A 23,402-nucleotide genomic window follows, 5' to 3' on the forward strand; every position below is an offset into this window, starting at 1 on the left:
TTCCCTCGAAACCACTGTACACTCGGATCTTGCTAGATCTCGCGAAACCCATAGACTAATATCGTTTAAAGTGACAGGAAATTTACTTAGAGCTGGATAGTAGTTTCTAAAAGGAAGCAGTCAGCGAAAAATCGTCGGACTCGTCCGGTATGACGAGGAATATACCTCGGGACCCTGAATTTCGCCTAAAATTGGAAAATTGCGGCAAGTGGCGGAAAGTAATCTCGCAGAAAGCACGGGAGCCGTGGCTGGCAAAGTCGGGAAGTCGAATAAACGAATTCGTCTACGGGGAAATCGGGAAGGCGCGAGAGAATCGCGATGGGGGATAAGCAAGGGGTGAAGTTTCGGAGTCAACTCACCGGCGCAGCTGTATCCATTTTTATGAAGAATGTAGCCGTCCTTGCAATCGCACTCGTACATCCCGTCGTGAAGTTCGTAGCAGAGCTGCTCGCACGGAGACCCGTGGCCGCATCTTCCTGCAATGCAAAGGATCGGCTTGGTGAGAGGCTTATTTGTATCCGAGACAAACGAACTGCGATAAAATATATTCGGAGAGCATTCGGCGTTCTGGATCTCGCGATATCTCCGGCTTTCATCGACTTCCCGAACAGGTGAGACTTACCGCGGTGAAAATGGCATTTTCGCGACCCTCTCTTGCGATGGAATTCCTCGTTTTCGAGAAGGGAGACGGTCGCTGTAAGTTGAGATACAGAGTAACACGGAAATCTCTGAGAAGTCTCGGGAAATTTTATAGTGGAAGCATCCAAGTGGTCGTTTTAACCCCCTTCAGCCGTAATATTGGAAAATTCGGGCGGTCCTTCTGTTGGATGGATGAAGGATATCCGTATCAGCGACCTGAGACCTAAGAGGGAGGTTTCCTATTTCGCGATTATTAAATAAAATTCAGATTGTTGCGTCCCGAACACTGCAATTCCAATGGTAGAAATTTCGTGGGGTTGTAAGACCCCTTTATGCGAATGCGACAATATTACTGGCCTACTCTAAATATAAGTTTGTATGTCTACTGATTGGTTGGCGTGAAACGTAAGTGGTGGGTGTGTGTCTTCCTATTAGTTGTGAATAATATTGGGGGTGTGTGTAAGCTTCGACGTCTTTCGGTGGTGGTGGATGTTTAAACAACTTTGGTCCTTATGCCTATCGTCTTAAGGGTGGTTTATTGACCCCTGCTAAGGTTTACCCAAGTGGTGACCAGGTGACAACGAGTATCCACGACAATAAGAATATAAAACAGTCCCCCGCTTAACACTATGCCGTCTGATGGCACCACGTTGGTGTCATGCGAAAACTATCGAACAAATGCTGATGACACCACGTTGGTATCATGCGCCATTGTTGGTACGTGCGGTCCTAGAGCCGCAACGCGGATCTATGGAATCGTTCCACAGTAATATGGACGAATTATTAGATTTAGAAGACGAACCCTGATACTTGGGAATTAAAACGAAAGATTCCTTCAGAACAGCTATCGCGACGGCACGAAACATCGGTGGCAATAAGATCGAAGGGGTGGAGGGGTAAGAGAATATAGAGGGGTGGGTGTGTGACAACGGTGGGGAAATTGTAATCCTGCAGGAAGTTGGCGGTTAGGCGTGAATTATTCGAGCAGTCGGCGTGGATCGACCGTCGTCGCGTGGCTGCTGCAAAATCCTTAAAGCGCGGGGCGAAAGCAGCGACGCTGAGCCAGCGTTTCGATGAGGGCACGGAATAATTCAAAGGTAAATGAAGCGCTTTCTCCTCGCTCGATGCAAGGCTCGGGAAAATACGACGCTGGCAATCGCCGGGATTTATCTGCCACTGGCAAAATACGTCCGTTTAACCCGTGACTTAATAAATTCCAGATGGACCGCTCAACCCGGCTGTTAGGATCTCTCTGAATACTAGGGGTAGTCGTCGCTGATTGCTCCAGGACTTTTAGCCATGTTCCATCACGTAGCGGAGTCGCGAGAATCCCTGTTTGGAGATTCAAGATCGATCGAACGACGCGTTAAATTTCGCGGAAACACGTGTACGCTATTCTCGATCGGCAGTATCAGCTACCGTCTCCTTTATCGAGGTGTTATCGAAATGCTTCTCCGGTTGCGCTATAAAATTGCGGATCTCGGGGATATACGATCTTCGTCCTATTCGAATACTTCCCGATCGCCGATTTACCTCTTTACGTTCGCGTTTCTTTCAATCGCGTCGACGAGATGTAAAAGCTTGAACGTGAATGTCGAGCGATCGTCCCCTGGTCTAAGAGGATCAGGTACACAGACGGTTTGGATTTATGGCGATCGCTTAATATGAAAATCCCGAGACGCGTTCCACGAACGTGTCGACCACCGAAACAACCCTCAAGTATGTGGGTTGACTGGCTACGAAAGACGTTTACACGTATTAATGACACAGGATCGATCGTTTCGCGCCATTACAGCTTAACCAGTGAGTATAACGACGCGTGTCAACCAACCGCAACGACTGTCATGCGTAATCAAAGGGTTAAGGATCGGATCGCTATTAACCTGGACTCGACCCCTCGACATCTCGCAGACGCGTGTCAGCGAGTAGTCTGCGCGGCTAGACCCTCGGTGCGAGGGTAGTCACCCTGGTCAGGGACAAGGGAATAATACATAAGATCAACGTAATCGAGAATTTACAGAGCCTTTAATTTCTTAACGTTTAATCTCTCGCGCCTTGCACGGCCGATTTTTAACGCACGGTTAAAAATTCCGTCGAAATGGCGAAAGCCTGATAACACAGAGCCAGAACTCGGGCTAAAAGTATTCCCTGATTCTCTATTCACGAGTTTCCATCAAAATTCCCTCGATATCCCGCGCAAAGCCACCCCTTCCGTACCAACGATAAAATTACCCAGTCGACATGCCGACTTCTCCAAATTCCTAGCGATTCCGCGCGCAATCCGGGCACGATTCCCCGAAAATTCTGTTTACAGGTCTAAAGCATTGTTTCCACGGATCAGGGACGCTCCGCGACGCTGCGAGAGAGCAGCCTAGGCCAGCTGGATTTATTCGAGAAGTGCCTGGCGCGCAAATGCGCCATAAATTCGCCGAGTGAAGAAAAATGGATCATTCGCTAACTCCGAGCGTACCTTCTCTCGCGTTCTCACACGTTTTTACGACCCGACGTTCGAATAACTTTCCTACCATCTCCGCTGGAGAACCGCGACCATGCGCGTCTTCGCTCGTTGCACGCATAATAAATAACGATGAACTGTGAAACCCACGTCGTCTCGAACCAACTTCGCCGCGGTATTGTTTACGGGAACCCCGTGGCGAGGCCATGGAAATAACGCATCGCTCACCCGCTGCGATTAAAATACGATGTACGCGCGCGCGCGCGCGCCGGCAATATCGATTGTCCCCTCGCGGTCGCCACGGGCCACTTCCGGTCCTCGGTCTTAATTAAAATTCGCGCCCCGAGAAGGGGAGAGAAGGCCATCGCGATCGACGAATCGCGACGTTTCCTTCGAGATGTTGCTTTGCTTCGAAATCGAGATGCTTCCACTCGTATTCGTTTGAGAGAATAATTTTTCTCGAGATACGAGGAAGTTAAATTGGAATTGGAACATGCATGGAAAACTTAATACCTCGAGGAAGGTAATTTCGTTAGACTTTTCTTATTTGCTTTGTACGTTTGTACTGGAAGAAAGAGGGTACTATGGAGACTGAGATAGATTCGAATTAAGAAAGAAATATGATTCGAATTAAGAAAGAAATATGATTCGAAGGTGCTCCGTTTTGGGATAGTAGGATTTGAAGTCGTAATATAAGATAAGTCGGCTTTTCCTTAGGCTCAAAGTAAAATGTGAAGAACAAGGGGTACAATAGGGGTGACAGTAAAATCCATTATCGAAGTATGTCAGGCTGGTGTGAAACTGACTTTATCGTCCATAGTCAGCAATGACTCAGGAGTCAAGCCTGTGTCAGCGTTGTAGTCGTAACATGCGAGAACTCAGCTCTATCTTAGGCTCAAGGAAAGGAGTGAAGAACAAGAGGTACAATGGGGGTGTCAGTAAAGTATATCATTGAAGTCTGTCACGCTGGTGTGAAACCGACTTTATTGTTCATAGTCAACTAATGACTCAAGAGTCAAGCCTGTGTCAACGTTATAGTCGTAACGTGCGAAAACTCAGCTGTATCTTAGGCTCAAGGAAAAGAGTGAAGAACAAGGGGTACAATAGGGGTGTCGGTAAAGTTCACCATCGAAGTCTGTCAGGCTGGTGTGAAACCGACTTTATCGTCCATAATCAACTAATAACTCAGGAGCAATCCTTTTATCATCCCTCCAAGCTTTTTCCTATTACATCGTTATATACAAACTCAAAACCTGAAACAAGTTATCAGAAACAAACCAAAGTCTATCGATAGTTAATCCTAAGTCAATCAATATCTCCCCAAAACGTACCCCTTCCTTGACATACAGTCCTACATATAAATATCTGCATCAGGACACGAGTAAAGAGCATTCTGCACAGTGCAACTCCACGATGTTATACCTTCGCGAGACCCTCTATAACTATACATAGTTATCCACGTTAGTCTCTATTCGAGAGTTGGCCGAACGTCCCTCTCCTTACGTCACCGTAATTGTCCCATGACACTAGAATCGCGGGGTCCTCGATTTCGAAACGCAGCGCGCGTAAAACAGTGGTCCCAATTACAATTTTCGGAGTATTCGTTCTAATTTCAGTGCAACTAATTTCGAAACATAAGAAAAATTTCATAACCTCGACGTCTGCCCTCCGGAACAGCCGAGAGAAAAAAGCTCATTAACCGTAATAGAAACGTCTTAAAAACGCGAGACCGTGCGCTAGCGATCTCGTACTAGCCTGCACATCGTTCCAAATATTCCAGCCGCTTTTTAATTCACCGTTCCATATTAAAATCCACTCGCGAGGATCATATTTTCGCCGTAAGGAGTCGTTGGCTGAGCGCGAGAGATGAGCGTGTAAGCTGAAAAACCACCCCCTAACCAGCAGACGTTCCGCGAGCCCCCTATTTGCCTAACAAAACCCGAGGAAACGCGCGATTACTTTTACGCCGTCTACCCGCGGCGTTTCCAAAAATTACTCCTTTAAATCCAGCGTCGCGTCGTGTCACGCTATTCTTCCCGGAGCCATTGTTCGGCTCGTTCAAACATTCTCTCCTGGTATCGTCGCCTCGCATCTCGTTAGCCTGCATCCGAATCCCGTCTCTCTTCCCGTCACCTCGAATCACAGGCGTCCAGAAACCAGCGTGGAACACTGGTGGAACTGGGCCATGGAGCTGGCACCAAGGTGGCGAGGATGGAACGATACAACATGGCGGCCGGGACGCACGCCGGGCCGAGAAACGGGGCCGGAGTGTGTCATCGTCGCTGGAGGAATCGCTGGAGGAATGGCTGGAAGAATCGCTGGAAGGAAGAATGCGAGACTCTGCTTCCATTTTCGCGGCGACAATTTGGCGCGGTCCCGCGGTGGCTGCAGGCTCCCATTCATTAGGATAATTAACGTCAGCGGCGGTGGCGTCACTCGTGCCAAGTGCTTCTATTATTCCCACGTGCGAGAGATTCCGTGTACGCCGCGAAACTTTCCGTGCATTCGTGACCCGCATACCGCATGGCCTCGATTGCGGCAACCAACGACCGACCAAGGTTTTTGTCTCGCGAGTGAAACCGGCTACGTTTTCGGCAAAGACGGAAGTCGATCGATCCTCTCACGCGCGTATGTACATACGTGGAAACGCGCGAGTATTCGAGGAATTTAAATCCACGCACGCCGATACGTTCGTCTTGGTTCGCTGGACGGAATACCGGATCACGCCTGAAATTTCATAGAAACGTGCAAGTCCTAATGCAGCTGGCTTTAACGCGTTCATCGCGTGCCGCTTGGATCCGAGACGGGTGCCATTTAGAAGCACGTAAGGGATGTTTCGGATAGACCTGAAATTTCATAGAAACGTGCAAGTCATAATGCAGCTGGCTTTAACGAGTTCATCGCGTGCCGCTTGGATCCGAGACGGGTGCCATTTAGAAGCACGTAAGGGATGTTTCGGGGTATAGAAGTAAATAATGTTGTACCAGGGTTATTTATCGGATAGCGAGATAGGTAAATTCGATTAAGAATAGAGGTGTTAATAGTGGAACCAGCGAGGTTGGCAAAGAGACCTGCTCAGTTACGGAAAATACGCAGTTCCTTTTGGCAAAATTAATTAACGGCGAATTTTGCTCGGATAAGAATGTAATTATACAAGAACATTTCTGAAATTCCGAGAATTACTCTGCCATTTAGACATCAAGCGCTAGCTGAAAGGCTGTGATCTATAAACAGGTCTTTGCAAGCTTTGTATCGAGCTACCTGGTAGCGACACTCGTTTAAATCTCCTCGGTAGTGACGAAATATTCGAAATACGGATAATTCGTAGCTCGATTCCTAGAACTTTAGAAACTCTCGTATATTTATTAGGTATATCGTATTCGAGTATACGTTATAGGTTGAAGAAGATGGCGTGCATATTGGAACGTCGATAGAGGTGTCTTTGGAATATGGGGAACCGAATGGGACGTAGAAACTCGAAGTCTCGGGAGAAAAAAAGTCAGACAGACGGGATTCAATATGGATGACCATGAATACGTAGAACCTGGCCAAAGAAGAATTCGAAACAGGTCGATACGGATAACTTCGAGCTTGTTGGGTACCGTCTGCAGTCCCGATGCACTCGATAGGTTTCGGGAATTCCGAAGGGTTCGGTAGGTTTCAAGATATCCGTAGACTTCGATAGGTTTCGGAGTATTCGGAGTCCTCAAGAGGTTCCAGGCTATCTAGGAGTCTCGGAGGGTACCGGGGTATGTACACTCGAGAGACTTCGGCAGGCCCCGGAGGGTTCAAGGTTTCTTCCGTGATCTTAGCACGACTGGACAGTCTGGGTTGTTCCAGATCGACGGATATCCCGGAATAACCCTAAACTTTCGGAACGTTCTAAGATCTTTCGGTACCTCGGAACCTCCCGAAGACTTTGAACATCGCGGTAGCTCAGAAGATCTCTGGGAAGCACAGAGTCTTCGGATGTTCTGATATCTACCGCGACCTTTGAGAACCTCGGAACCCACGCAGGACTCTAAGGCTTCCCATCGACCCGACGACTTTGGAGTCTACTCCGGAATGATCAGATCGAGGTCTGCTTTTAATGCTTCCCGTAGATCACTCTGGTTCGACAATTATATCTAAGTGTTCCTAGATATATCCAGTTCCTTGGAAATGCTTCTTACGTCATCTCCATATTTAGCTAACTAACTTAATCGTCTCTTTACCGACCTAGATGTGGAGATAACTCGATTATGGGATGGAAACGAACTCCTTTTCGTTTTCGTAATTTAGAACTGCTGACAATACTTTAGAAAGAAATTCTTTAGAAAGAATTCACAGAACGAGTATTCGTAGGTATATGAGAGAAATCTGTACAAGTCTGAAAATATAAAGCCAATGAAAGAAACAAGATACTTGGCCAATGGTGAAATTATACTCTCTCGTGTTATAGAACAGTTGACTCGATAGGATTAGCTATTTTCACCGGTGTCTATTAACGAAACGTAGGATCAAATGGCTAAACGCTGTCAATGTATAATTCCTACCACCCCGTTTCAAATTCCAGTAAAAATACGCAATCGCTGAAGTTGGCTTGCGGTAATTACGCTATAAAATGTAACGGAGAATACATAGGATCCAAACTTTCCACCGACCCTGTGTAACGAGTTCTGCTGGAAATCGTTCCTGATCGCGCTCTACGTATACACGACTCTGTGCATGCTCTCTGACCGAATTCGAGCAAATTTCCATGCTACGTAGTGGAGAATACGTGTATTCGGCCACACCTGTCGGAATTCATTTTCGATCCAGCCTGCACATATCCAGGATCGGCCGAATCCCGTGGACTTAGGATCGTTCTATCGCGTTCCCGGTGTCCAGCGAGAGTCGCATCAGGCTCGACAACGCCGTGGTCGTTTACGTCGAATCCCGCGGGACCGAAATTGGTCATATCGGCTATCAACAGCGCGAAATCGTACGTATTGAATCCCAAAGTTCCGCGGATGCTTGTACCAAGTCCCCCGAGTAGTGGATCAACTATATCCGATCTCGAGCCCTCGGAACCGTCGTTAGAGCGTGGTCCAAATCGTCGATGTGCCGCTTAGCGACGTTAATTGCCATAATAATCCTATCCCCTGGCTCACCTGCTGCAACTTTCGGATCGAAATAAATCTCGATTAAACTCGAAAGTTTATTATCCTACGTACACCATAGGGAGTCGAGAAGAAGTTGGCTAGCTTACTTTTTAGCGCGTTGGCTTTGACACCATTTTGGTGTCACAGGTACCGCAATTTTCCGTAGATGATCATTCGTGACCAGAGTAGTCGTGGTAAGTAAAATCGAGCAAGACACAACTGTTCGGCAGTCAGTCAGTCAATTTAGGATGGAGTTTAAACAACGGACGAGGGGGCGAGCAGCCAATACCGAAGCATGACAGGAAGCGCAATGGATCTGCTGATTAACCCACATTAGCTCAGTGACACGCGTGTAAACGCGCACAAAGCTGGTGTATCTGTGTCGCCTAATTCGTAATGAGACGTCCTGCACAGGAATCTGATTAATAGGCTCAGCAACAAGAACACACATGCATCTTTATTAGGCAACATTTTGAGCTCCTGCTGGCGACGATGTATCATCGGACACCTAATTACGCTAGATCAATCCTGGAGTTACGACCCTTGAAACGCAGTCATTTAGCTTAGGACGTAAATGAACACGCGAAAATAGACAAAAATTCTCGAGATATATGAAATGGCTCGTAATGATCGTGTTCATCATCCTCTAACTACGTATAATCACGTATAACGCGTGTAATGCACGATACATTTGATAGAGCAGCGAATTTCACGGGGAGACTGTCAAAGAGGGTTATTTTTGAGGAAACATTAGCTAATACTCTGAACTGTTAAGGACGCACCTCGGGGACCCAGAAATTATGTTACGGAGGCAGCAGGTCTGGCCACTGCACCCTCAATAGCCATAGACGCGTCGTAAACCCATGACACGACTCATGAGCAATTCGTGGGCACAAGGGTCACCACCTCGTGAGCCTAGTCCCTCCATAAACCTCTCGGTAACCAAGGTGGGTGAAACGCTCAGGGTCCTAAGAGGATGACCCAAGGTACTCACCGATTCCCTAGTCTTGTCGTAACGTGCTCCTCGAAATTGGTTATAAACCGATACAGGAATTAGATTCGGGAGAGGTTCTAAACAGATTTGCATCGTATCGATTCGTCGCATCGACTTGCCAATGAAGGAAAGAGGTAATAAGTTTAGCTGCCGTGTAATCGCATACAGATGTTCGCTATTAAACAATCTAGGAGCTATTGCAACTATCCAGACTCCGGGAGCAGATCGATCGAATCTGGCTGAGTACTTTGATAGATGGCGTAGATCTAAAGACTTGACAACTGGATCACCAAAGCCGAGGTCGCTCTTGAAATAGGGAATACGAATACAGATGCTACAGAAGTTAATGGATAATTATTTTTGCAAACCGAGAAAAGCAAGCAAAGTTGAAATTTAAGTAACGAGACTACTCTGGATATCCGCGATTCGACGGGAATAAAATCGAAAGCCGTAGGAGCTCGAAATACCTTTGTTCGCCGGTGACTCGGAAGGATAGCTGAAGGAAAGGACTTTCAATCTTCTAAATGGGTTAGCATCGCGACGAATCAATCCCGTGTGCCACTGTATCGACAAGAATGGAGTCGACGACAAATTCCCATGTCTATTTGCCGTAACAGCCCCGAAATTTATATTCCCCATCATTTTTGCGTGCAAGTAAAATCACCGTCGCGGTCCGCATCGCTTTCTCGTTTCCCTGCATCGAATGTAAAGTATCGAGACTGCCAACCCTCGAAGCAAACGCGAAGAGGGCGAAGCAAAACACCGGTAAAGAAGGGGACAATTTCACGGTTATCTGGAGGCATCGAACTCGCAAAAAGATGCACAAAATGGCACAAACACACGGTGGGGTTAAAATTAGCAGACCCACTATGAAAATATCCATAACAAAAGAGCGAGAAAGGGGTAAAAGAAAAAATGGGCGAATAAATAAAAATAGCAGAGAGAAAGATGAGAGCAATTGTACGGTTGCCTAAAAGCATCGATAACGAAAGAAGAACGCAGAAATCGTCACGAATGTAGACGATAATATATTCAAAATTGGTCCTCATCTAACGTGCCAAAAAATTCGCAAAGAGAAAGGAGGAGAAGAAAGCGAAGAGAGAAGAAAGAAAAGAAAGACGAAATCGGGACACGAGGACAGTGGCAGTATATAAAGTGGATCCTGAGCTGTCTCTTTACGAGGGAACAAATTCGCCTCGCGAACGGGCGTCCGTAAATACGGGTTCCGATTTCCATCTCCGGGGTTTATCGCGGTACACGAAGTTGCCTCGGGGTCAAAAGCCACCCTAACGATAAGTCTACGATCCGGACGAACACGTCCCGTACGTTGCTCCATCTAGATTGCCTGGCAATGGCTTCTCAGGGAAATCGTCGTAGGGACTCCTCCTCGCTGTCGTCGATCCGATTGTTCGACCGACTGGGCGTTCGCTCTTATCCACGGGACAAATAAGTCGAGTTCGGGGATGAAAAAGAGGGATCATCATACGCCGTGTCCATTAGCCATGACAGATACCCGGAAGAACGGAAGAACTAGGAGAAAGACGAGGGAAGATGAGTCCACGAGTCATATTTCGCCAATGGATTTTACCAGAGAAGCCTCCGAACCCTCGCTCACGAAAAGACGTTAAATTGGAAGGATATTTGCACAGTTTGTCATATTTCTTACTACCGGAACGCGCGTACTTGAATATCTCCGAGTATGCTAGCAGCTCGCGACAGCGATATTTCCCAGAGACGATTGGATCGGAAGTTCGAGTCCGAAATTATGTGTCAAGTTCAGCGACGCCGTGTCAAGTCGGATCACCCTTCGTTCGCACGATAATCTCAAGCGCTCTATCCGGATCCTCTTATATCACGCTGCTCTAGCACTCTATGCCGAGTATCTATCATTCGCACGTGCATCGCTCTGTTCTCCAACACCCTCGACCCGTTCGCGAATTCTATCGTCCTCGTATCGATATAATATTTCTCTCAGTCGCCTCGACCCGTGCCAACGTCGAAGCATCGAAGCTTACGGTATTAAATACTCGATCGGGCGATGGAACGGTTATATCGAACAACCCGGACACGGATCAACGGGGTGCCAGCAGGGGCAATAAAAACGAGCGCGAAAAATCTGATTTATCAAGATACAGCCGGCATCGGAGGTATATTTCGAGGTTCAATGGCCGCCGCGCTAAAGCGTGGCGTCCCGTACAGCGTTCCTCCGTGTCAGTACGTCTCATCCCCCAGCGCGCAGCCCTTTATGATTTATCTCGCGGCACTGTCCAATGATCCACGTAACCCGTAACAGCGTTTCCGTGAATCACTCGTTCGTCGATAAAAAAAACAAACGACCACGTTCGATTCACGCCCCCCGACCCATACTTCTCCACCTTTTTTCCCCTTTCATCGCAACCCCTTGTCGTTCTTCACCATCGGCCGGCATTCTTCTGCTGCCTTTCATCGCCGCGTTTCCGCATTTTTGCCACTCGTTTTGCCACGCCAGACTTCACCTCGTGCGAGCAGTCCACGCGTTTTGAGAACCCCTGACATCCGTCGCCACCCGTACGCCACCCAAACGCCACCCACGCGGGGTGGGTTTCTATAGCAACGCGCTGCTCTCGGACACGTCGTCTACCACTCGAACGGGTAGCATCGTCCGATTTCGAAATCGGACCAAAATCCCGGGAACCCGTGTTCCTCGACGTACGACGCCATCGGTCTGCCGCGTCGATCGCTACCATTTCTATACCAGTCAAACCAGCCACTCGCGAACCCTCTTTTTTCCGGTTTTCGGTCCAACAAGACGGTCCACGGTTACATCTGAAACCGGAATATCGATCGGTGGTTAAATAGCGAGCTACCCTGGATATTTCCTCCCCGTCTCGTAATCAGCTTACGCGACGAAAGCGTAAAATTTCGGAATTTAGATCCCGGAATCAGCAACGATTTTTATAATCCTCTTTCGAGTGACTTCTCTCGATGCGCGCTGCGAATCGCGAGTACGGAACACTGATCCGTAAGTAAATACACGTATCGTCAAATTTTTCGCGAAACTGGCAACCAATGGATTTTCATTTCACGCTCTTATTATTTCGTCGCGCTTTCCTCCTCGCGAACGATTCGACGAAATTTATTCGCGAATCTCGCGCACGATTTTCACCCTCTAAGTAGTATAAATAAGTATTAAAGGTCTGGAGGAGAAGAAAAAATCCGTTTTCGAAATGGAAAATATAAGGAAAAAGGGTTTCACTCTTCGAAAACGACGTCTCTGTACTTCACGGAACCCCGTGATGCCTGATTTCACCAAAAACGAATTTTTCTGTAATTCGTGGATACCTCTGTGCTATAGGCAAGCATTCCGTACGAATGCAAATTTAAACATATTTTTCATCCCCTCGGCACCCATCGTGGGTTACTATAACTAGGTACATGTGTACATCCATGTTACATTTCCAAACAAACGGTCAAAAAATATTGCAAAATGTTAGAATCTCCTGTATCCCTAGTTCGACTGCTCACCACCCCTAAAATCAACATGGTTCAGGATATCGATCACGCGAATCGGAACAGGAATCGGGCATCTCGAAGGGTCAAAGGCCGAGGACGTAGAAAGACGCGGTGAAACGGGATTATAGGAAGCAGGTTACATGGGTCCATAATAAATAAGCCGGAATAGGAGTTGGAATTAGGGAAGGGAAATTCGGGAAGGCCAACGATGGCCAAGGGTGGTCGAGTGGAGGCGGCAAGTCAGACGTGGTTGCAGTCGTCACACACGTCGACTGCTGACACAGCCACGGGCCGGGGTGTTTGTTTTAGAACCTCAGATCGTTAATCCCGGATCTCCGAAGGCGTGCGGCGATTAACGGCTCGTCGAACCAGCGGATCCACCGCGAGGATTTGTTCTGGAATTTGTGCAAACTGACAGCGGCGACGGCTTCCGTGTGACCAGCGGGTCGGCGAAAAATTCTGATCGAAAACGTCAAAATTCGTTTCCCTAACGTTCCAGACTTTTTGCGGTGGCCAGTTAATCGAATGTGTGCACTTGGGATAAAATCGGGAGATTCGATCGACTTTTCCCTCTGCCATGTTTTTACTAAATTGCAAATTAGAATTTCGAGATAAATGGCCGACTGCTACGATAAATGTTCAAATGAAAATCTTTCGAATTGGATGTGGCGATCGACGAATGAGTCTGAATAGTTACTGCCATCTTTTCACGAGGGGTTTTGCAGAAATTAAAAATGAATTCTGATATAAACTCCTTTTACCAGATTATGTTACGTTTCAATATGAAATTTATAACGCATAAAAGTTATGACTTAAATATTACTCATTTATGAATTAAATACAAAATTAAAATTGCTTTTAATTTTATATATATTTAATTACTTTTCGATATTTTATTATAAATGTTAGATATACTTCATTCTCGAAAAGAGGAACTCGATATGGATCGAGTTTCGTCACGAATATGGTATATATTATATATTATATAAATTTACAGGCAAAGAATTACGATCTAGGTTATAAATTTATATAAAAATTCGTCACACTGCCGAGAATATATACACGATAGCGGAACACGTATCTGTTGTTCGAGGCCCCATTTTTACGAATATAATCGCTTCGATTACGCGACACTTATCGATCTGTCAATTATCCTCGCTGGGAACACGCGGAAAAATCCGAAATCGATTGGATCGCGAGAGCTCATTGGTCGGCAGGTACGCGAATTAGTCACGAAACCGCGTCGACCAGTACACCACCATCGCCACCATCGATGCTCGAGAATATTTTTCTCGTCATTGTTGACCGCCTGTTGTTGATATTTAGTGCCTGGCATCGTAAACATTCTCTCAAAAACCGCCATATTTCACGGATACAATATTCCAGCGTCAAAATTAAAATCCATTATACAAATACGTCACTGAGAAGAGTTATAGAGCCTTCAGCTCGAATATCTTCATCGGCTGATACGGTGTATCGTGCGGTCTATTGTTCCCAGTATTATTCAAATTCGCGATCACGATGAATCCCAGACTGCGAGATCACGCGGTAAAGAAGATAGATCGCGTCAAATAATTTGAAACCTTCGATATCGAGGAGCGTATCCAAGATCCCCGCGAAATGATTTGCAGGGTGTTCGATCCGCGCCATTTTTCACGCGAGCAGGTCTGTTTACCCGGACTTTGAGGGTAGCTGTGCTCAGACGAAATTTTTTGATTGCATATGAAATTTAAATATCGGTGGATTGGAAATCTGTATCGGATAGGGGGTAAGGCTGCACACGAGGGTGCACACGAGGTTGCTGTGTACAGTAAAAAAGGGTAAGCAGCTTACAGACCTGTATCTATGGATTCATCGACCACATTTCACCAAAGAAAATTGTCGGGCCTCAAATACAGATTCTTGAAATTAATCAGAGTCCCGGAATATTAAAAAATTGTTGCACCGTTCGATTTCATGGCAACGGATATGCGTATCGAGTATTCCTCTCGTGTTCCGAACGAAGAAAGTAAATACGGACTAGGAGTACGATGTGGACGATAAATGCTGTACGTAGACTAAAAATACAATATTTTTCTACCCCGTCCAGGTGCTCGTTTGGACGCAAAGTCTGGCCGAATTCGGCCAACGATTCGTCGGCTATTATTCCACGTCCACGATAATATTCCACGCGTTGTTCCCAATCGATCCTCATCGGGCCGCGTATCCCGCATGTGCAACGTACGCACGTGCGTGCGCAAATTTCCCGTGCGACGCTTGAGGAACGCTGAGACTAGGTCCGGTGAAAAATCCGCGAACGAATCGGTTCGTCCTTTTTCCCCCTCGAGCCACCGACAAATGTCGCTACCAACTGTTCAACGCGAAAATAAAACGGATAAGCCGCTTGTATGGAACGTGTCGTGGGAAGACTGCTCGCTGTGGATGAGTAACGGGAGTTCCTCTGACAGCGAGGCAGTTTCTTGGGGCTGAAATTTGCATACGATCAACAGGATCTCGTAGCTCGATTCCGCGTTTAACGCGATATCGTGTGGGTGAAACGAGAATCAACTGGAATATTTAGATACGACAAATAGACTTCAGCTTTTGTTTTCTAACAGTGACCAATGGAGATTCGTAGATCAATTCGAGGATATCGAAAAATTTTTAGATAATTTATTCCGTATGCAAAATAATTCGAATTGGAACATCTATAGTTCAGATATTATGCATAGGCGAGGGCAACGAACTGGCCCACCTATTGCATTCGGATAGTCAGTAATAGTCAGTAAATAAAGCATCGTCGAGCCACCTCGAAATCCGAATTTCGTCTACTAACCACCCCTCTCATTCGAATTTGTCTCGTTCATAAATATTCCAATGAAAGCCACTTTCCGCGACGCCATTTTGTGTACGTAAGTCGTGTTACTTGGCCCGTGTACGGAGGATGAACGCGAGATCGAGTGAAAGTAACGAAATTAATTAGAATTAATTAATCACGGCTGGAAGCGAGGACAGTAGCCATTTCTAAAACCCAAAACCAACAACGTGGCATGCAAACTCGGGGCAAAAGAGCGAATCGTAAAAGGCCAATCACAGTGGAATTCACGGTTCGACCTCGCAGGCCAAAGCATTAGTCTTTTAGAAAGCAAGCGTAGGCTTGGATCCAAAGCGGCCGGTTATACCGAATTCGATGGACGAGGTTCAACAAGTGCGACGACGACGACACAACGAGGACACGCGCCAGTGACGCACAAAATGGCCTCTGCTCTTTTGACGCTCGGCCAGAGGGTGCGCACCCGGGCGCGCCCGTTCGTTCTCCGCTGCTCGTCCCAGCTTCGCCGGAGAATCACGCGAGCTCGCGAGCTGCCTTTCCGTTTGTACGGCTAATTAGCCGTTTATTTTAATTACGGACCGGGGTAACGAGGGAGAAGTCGCCGACGAAGCGAATCCAATGGCCGACGAACCGTGGAAGAATCGAGAGACCACGCGCCGGAAACCGTTCGCGCGGAAACGCCGTCGCGAGACTTTGCAAGCTCCGCGAGAACTTGGAAAGGGGTTGGTACCCTGTTGAATCGCGGGTTCTAAGGGACACCCGATTGGAACTAATTGTAACTAGTTTGCGAATAATCCCCAGGACTCGTCGCGACACAGGCGCGGCCTGAACATTTGCCTTCGATTATTAAGCCAACGATACGACTGCGGATTGAAAAATATATCCGAAATAATATAGGTATTGGTATCGAGTGATATAAATATAAATACGATTCGTTTTGAATATCGATAATTCGATGCTTTTGACAATCCAGTAGATATACTTGAAAGTGAAGCGATACACTTGCCTTTGTTCGATTATCGGACGGCCCGATCGTGAATTAACGAAAAGCAATGGCGAGGAAAAAGAATGGGTCACTCGCATGATTATTCGCGAGAAGAGAAACCATAACTGGGCCCAGGATATTGCGCCATCGCGAAGGATTGAGGTTCCCGCTTCGAAATGGGAAAACAAACATCTTCCCTTCGGTTGTTTGCCCCTGGAATAATTATTTGGCGAGGGGATAAGTTAATTTCGACGAGGAGGGATTTATTAGTACGTTAAATAACGCAACAGAAAGGGTTCTCCCGTTGTTTTCCTGTTTGCCTCCGCGTGCCACGTTTTTCTTCCGGATTAAATGAAGAATCGCATTTTCCTCTCGCGTGGAAACCTCGCCGGTGTGCTTTGAATTATTATGATAAATTTTTGGAACGTTCTCGAGAGGTGGCATAATTTACCGGGAATATCACTGGACCGCGGGATTAAAACGAAATTCGTTCCGCGGAATAAGGATGCCGCGGACGATAAGAAAAATAAGTCGATTACGTTTACTCGAGGTAAACCGGCGTAACGAACGAAAGGCGGCCATTTTTTAGCCCGCGACTCGTTCGCCTAAGTAGTGCGCGGTACCGCCATGTTATTAAAAGGATCTCGAGAAATTTTCGGAAGTGCTGAGGAATCATTTGCATGCGTCCTCGGGGAGACTCGAAAAATGAGAAAGAAAAGGAGAGAGGAAGAAAAGAAAAGAAAGAAAGGGTCTTTGACCGAGTATCGATCCATTCGGACAAGGAAGAGCGCGATGGTGGTGTTTAAAGAAAATAAAAGAGCAAGCGTTTTCCCCCTCTGGTTATTTGATCTTAGGCGAATTCGGGAAGGGGGATAAGCCAATTAAATTTTGAATGGAACCTTGTTACCGTTCGAGATATAATTGCCCGGGAATTTTCATCCTTTTATGCCGTTCCTTTAACGATCGTGATTCTTAAACGACGTTAAATCTTCTCTTTCTCTTTCACCTGTCCTGCTGTGCCGAATCAACGAACACTTTAAGTCCTCTTCCATTTTGAATACGAATTTGGATTTGTTTGGCGCCTGGGGAATAGGGACGAATAAAAATAGAATAAGAGATTTTTCTTAAACGACTCGCGTTTACGTGTTTTTGGAAATGTCCTTTGAAGACGTGGAGGAAAGATAAAACCTTCCCTAGGAGTTATCCGTTTTGTTTCTGTGCTAGAGGAAGCCATTGGTGGGTCCCTGGCGGAAGTACCACAAACGGAGCGACGTTCTAATGCATATTTAATTACGAAAGGCCTTAAATCCTTCCATTTCGTCCCTACTTCGCTCTTTCCTTACGTGCCTCGGTTTCGCAGGATCCGATGTATTATTAACCGAATCTGCTCCTTCGCGACCCACAAAGCCCAACTATTTCATATTCCACGCTCACGAACTCGCGGTCCTTCCCGTAATTTCAAAATCTGTACTATTCTTACCACACGATTCCGGTTTTACCCCCTAAAAGTGCCCGACCCGTGAACGCGTGCGAGACTCTCGTGCAAAATGCATTAAATTTTAACTCGAGAACCTAATTGGTACTATTCGACCGCTGGCTGTTTCATCTACCGAATTTGGTGCACTTTTATTATTCAGACCCGGTTTTAAATCTGCATTCGGAATTTCTGCTCCCGGTACCGCGAATCTGGAAGCTATTTCTATTATTTGATACTCTATTCGAAATTTACTCGACTGCTAGTTCTAGAGCACGCTATATTCGTATCGCGTGATTCGTTACGCGGGTCCCACTTCTAACTTTCCACTATTTTTGAATTGCCGACGGAGCACCAGCTCTGCCATTGCAATACTCGCGCGTGTCACCGTTCAATCGATATCGCATAAAATTCGCGGAAAACCACGAAAGTACAAGTTTATCGAACCACGCGATCCTTCGAGTACTCTTCTTCCGGAAAACAGTAAATTTTTCGAAAAACCGCGAGGATTTATATTTCAACCCTCTATGCGATCGCGAAGAGACGCGACGCTCGATTATTTAACCCCGTTTCTGCGGATTATAATTCTCCAGCGAACACGGGGAACCCATGATAGAAAGCCGGCTGCCAGCCTATCAATCTCAAATCCCAATCCGCGCAACTTCCATTACAACGACTCGAATTTCAAATGCGCGGCCGCAACAGCGTTTCGAAATTCCGTTTCTACTCCAATTACCTCGTCATAAAGTCACTCCGCTCTGCGGCGATATTTTTCATTCGGCTGCAGCCGGCTCGAACGAGACAGCAATGCGGATATCTCTCCGGGCAACGCGGGACAGTCCAGCGAGCGGCCAGGCTGGAATTATCCGCGCGCGCAGGGGATGATTTATCGTCGCGACAAGTCACATTAGCGCGCGTTAATTGCGAAGGGCTTCGCTGCAACAGCGGTCCCGCGCTGTCAAGGCGCGCTGGATATCGCCACGACTCGCGATAACTTCGCAATCGGGTCGACCGCGATTTTCCCCGCGAAATCAGTCCATCCAACGTCACGCCCTACTTCATCCCGTGAAAATGCCCACGGCGCCGTGCGTTACCGTCGTGATCGCGTCGCATTTCCCAATGGACTACCACGACGACGGCCACGACGACGATGATGGCGGCGACGACGATGATGATACCGATTGTTTCTGCTCGTTCTTACGCTTCGGCGCACCGAGACGATGACGTTATCCTGGACCGTGAGCTCGAATAATCTCCGCGAGAGTTCTATTGTTTCATCATTGGCGTGGAATTTCTGATTGGTATTGGGACTACAGTAACTATATTTATTATTGAAATAACGAATAATAAATAAGATTATAAGAAGGAGGTTGAGTGTGTAGTAATGGTTACATAGATTTTTAAGTATATATGTGGGATTGGGAAAAGTACGGCACTGAAAGAATGCCAAATGTGTTTTGGATTATTGTTAGAGTGAAAGTGACCGTGTGCAAGAGGATTAACTGCAAAGAGTGTTTATATGAAAATTTAGGGATGCGTCCAGAATGATTGAAGTACCTGACCCACCGAGGTTGAGTGGGAAAGGAGCATGATCGGAAAGGAAAGCCTGGGTATGGAAAAGGGGAAATTGTTGGATATTACAGTGGAAAATTGGATGTGGTAATAAAATGAATAATTTGGTAGTGAGATAGTAATGTATTCTTGACCATGCACTCTTACAGACTGGAGACGTCGATCGTCAAAAAACAAAAGCACAACGTCTCCCGCTTGCCCCGCCATAGTCATTCCTGATGTACCAAATAGACACAGATGGCGACGTTGCTATAAATCCTGATTCTTAACAGAAATGAATGCTTTAAATAAGGGTGCAAGGGCACGGGCAGTGGCAGTCTCCACAGTCTCGAAAACAGTCGTTAGTCATGAACAGTCGTCAATCATGAACAGTCTACAGTCTTTAACGGTCTCCAAGAGTTCTCAAGCTAGTGTCTAAGAGTATGTCGGTAAGAAGTCAACGTCGAACGCGCCCATAGCGAATCCCTCTTGTTTCATAGCCGTCGATCTACGTATAAGCTTATTGTCTTTTATTAAGAAGTAAAACAGCGCTATTTTAGCCAATCCACCCAAACCGATCCTACATATATGTATTTAAATGAGTGGAACGAGTATGCATGGGATTGAAATATCTAATGAATTCAGGTTATTATGATAAATGAGTATGCGTGTAATGATTGAGGTATTGTGTGAATTGTGTATGTCAATGTAATGTATGGAAGAAGGAAGAAAAAAAGAGAGTGATTTGACATACGTCAATTGAGCTTTAATAGCGAGAAGACGTGTGAGAGTGTAATTGTGAGAAATTAATTATATTTTAACGTAACATTTGTGTTTTACAATCTTTGTAATTAAATAAATAATTGTTCTTATTGTTATTAAATTTCATCCACCACTAACATATGCGAAGAGAAAAATAACTCTACCTTCTGGGAAGGACCTGTTATGAAATAAATCCACCCTGTCTTCTCTATTAGAAATAAGAAGTAATAAGAACATTCACACACTCTTGGTGTAATTGTTAGATGAAGACTGACTGCTCTAAGTACATATTGCAGTGGACAGAGACTAAGAATTTGTCGGGTTTTCGGTACTACAAAGAATCGAAATAGAAACGAATACCTTATATCTTACAGGATTATTCCTCGTTTTCTCTAATTTCACCCCTCAAAACTTCCCTGTCACCTCTGATGTCCGAAAATATTGCAGACCCATCAGTGGTCTGTTCCCTGTGGACCTGACCTTCCTCTTTTATGACCCTTTTTCGCTCAGGGTCCTCAAGCCTACTATATTACAGTACTTTCTTACTTTTCGCGTTGTTCTTGCAGAGTGGATTTTAATTTCCGGTTCGTGCGTTTTTGATTATTTAATTTATTTATGAAAGGAATTAGGCGAGGTGCTCGTATTATAAATAAGGGATATGGTATGACGATGATAGACATCTCATCCTGAACTATGAGTTGGAACAATCTCGATGAGGGTTCGTTTTGATATTGGTATTGGATCGATACGAATGGTGGAAGACTGACGGAATATCTGAATAATCTTATTTTATTATTTCCCTCTTGTTGGGGAACGAATTTTAATCATTGGTGTCTGTGTTTTCAATTATTTGGGTTACGAACAGAATTCCAATGATGAACACGGTACAGGTATATTAGAAATGAAAGAAAATGCGAAATAATAACGAGAAAATTCTCGGTATTTTATTGCATTAAACCTAGCATAATTCTATCAAAATTTCCCAGTCTAATTAATCGTAACATTAACCCCTTGCACTATGATTTAATTACGAGAAACTGTGCATGGTAGAATTATTTAACTTTAATCATCCACTGTATACCTATTTTATTTGCAATAAATTTATAAGAATTTTTAGGAGTTACACAAATTTTGTGCAGCTTGAAATAATTCGATATAATTTTAATTACAAATGTAATTCATATCTATAGAGTTGATTTGAGATAACTTACGATGAGTTAGACTAGTTATCGTGGTACAAGGGGTTGTTGTTCGAATAATAACTTTTTACCAAAAAATGTATAATTAAAGTAATCAACGAAGACTGAACTGGAAGATAAGTACTGGAAGCGACCACCGACTTGGTATATTAATACACGAAGCCTGCTCGTGAATTTTCGATAGCTCGAAACGCGATCAGGATGAATCGCATTGGCGGCCGATGTGTATTCGCGACTCGTACAGATTGAACTGTTTAATTTTGTCAGGTGCCCTACATGTTTCAGCGCAGATAATTGTTTTGACGTTCGCGTCATATATCGCGGGCGCAATAAATTGACACGTCAATCTTGATACCTAGTTATGCCAGATCCGCGCGTACTTCGCCGAGGAATATCGCCGAGTTGCTCGTTGATTGAATTACGAAACCGGCTATGCGCAATTGTGACCCGTTAACGCGTACTCCGTGTCTGGCATTCGAACTGGCCAAGTCGAAACAACGTTATTTTTACTTTTCCACGATCCAAGGAAGACGATGCACGAACCCCTTATGCAACGAAATGAAATTAGGACGCAAAATATTAGAAACGTAACAAGAAGGACAATTTTCCATCTCTTTAATTAGAGAGAAATTTTGTTGGTAATCATTTTGTTAGAGAGGAGTAACAGGTCCCGAAATAACGAAATTTAAATTATTAAGGGGAAATACGAGAAGAGGGGAAGGAATGCTTGGAAAAATAGGGATCGAAGAGTACCCTCGGAATAAGAAACCGTACGAAGGTGAATGTTTGCCTGTGACGGTATCTCACCGTACGCGTACTTTGAAAATGCGGCAAAGTTTATCGGTGTTCGGGAAATTTCAAACTCATTCGAATTCAAAAGTTCCCGCGTCGAAGTGCACCGGCGGGAGAAAAAGGAATATGTGTCTGCCAGGAGAGACTCGAGTATAAAGACGCAGTTTGCCGCAGGACTCGAAGACCTCGAAGATCGCGAGGAATTCGTCTTACTTTGTATAATGCATAAGGCTCGCGCGAAGTTGGCCTCGTAACGGGGTGTAAAAAATTTGCTACTTAATTTAATGCTCGAAGAATTTACGAGGACAAAGGAACAGGTCGCGTGCACGCTTCGAGGACGTAACGTCCTCGCAGTCGCCCTTGTAACTAATCTCCGGGAATAGATGGATTAGAAAAGGCTGTCCCGATCGTTGGATTTCTGCGTGGCACGCATTTCTCGTGCCCTTGTCGATTTATCGGTCGATAAAATTTTATCATCGACCCGCGTATAAACTACGCACACGATGATACATCGGTTCTCAACTACTCGGACTGGAAGGTACGAGCACACTTGCATCACGTTTCATCGCAAATTCATGCGCGCCATTTTTCTTTTGCAAATATATATGGAAATATTTACGCAACTTCGAGGACGCTTTATCAAAATATCGTAGAGCCAAGTATATTCGAGATAAAAGATTTTGATAACGAGTAAGGTATGATAGAGAGTGGGGAAAAGGCACGGTGAAATTTACCAGGAAGAGACGTAGAAAAAGAAAGTGAAAACGAGTAGAGGAAATGGGACGAGAGATTGCAGAAGAGGTGCGAAGGGTAGGATGACGCGGCTAATCCAAGGAGAACATCCCTTCAAGTGCAGACGTAATCCATGGGTCGAGTAATTGATTTTTAATTACGATAAGGGTCCGATGTGTAATTAGGAGAGCGTGACACTGATGAAACGAAGTGGGTTTATTCGGAAAAAGACGTAGAACAGGATACGGGAAGATCTGAATTCGCGTTACCGATGTGTCCCCAAATAGAGGATCATGGAATCGTTGATCGTACTGATCAACTTGTGTGTCACCTGTAGGTAATCATCGAGATGAATCGACGAAGAAAGACGAGGAATTTTAGGGGTGACATCG

General features: G+C 45.6%; 1 protein-coding gene across 1 annotated transcript in view; it reads right to left on the bottom strand.

Moving 5' to 3' along the window:
• LOC108552789 (uncharacterized) overlaps positions 1-23,402 on the bottom strand; it is a 101,509-nt gene that overhangs the window by 46,141 nt on the left and 31,966 nt on the right. The window contains exon 2 of the mRNA XM_017907453.1: positions 360-476. Coding sequence (XP_017762942.1) covers positions 360-476 — 117 coding nt within the window. The remainder of the gene's footprint in view (positions 1-359; positions 477-23,402) is intronic.

The sequence above is a fragment of the Eufriesea mexicana genome, unplaced genomic scaffold (assembly GCF_001483705.2).
Source record: "Eufriesea mexicana isolate 0111107269 unplaced genomic scaffold, ASM148370v2 scaffold8090, whole genome shotgun sequence".
NCBI classification, from domain to species: Eukaryota; Metazoa; Arthropoda; class Insecta; order Hymenoptera; family Apidae; genus Eufriesea; species Eufriesea mexicana.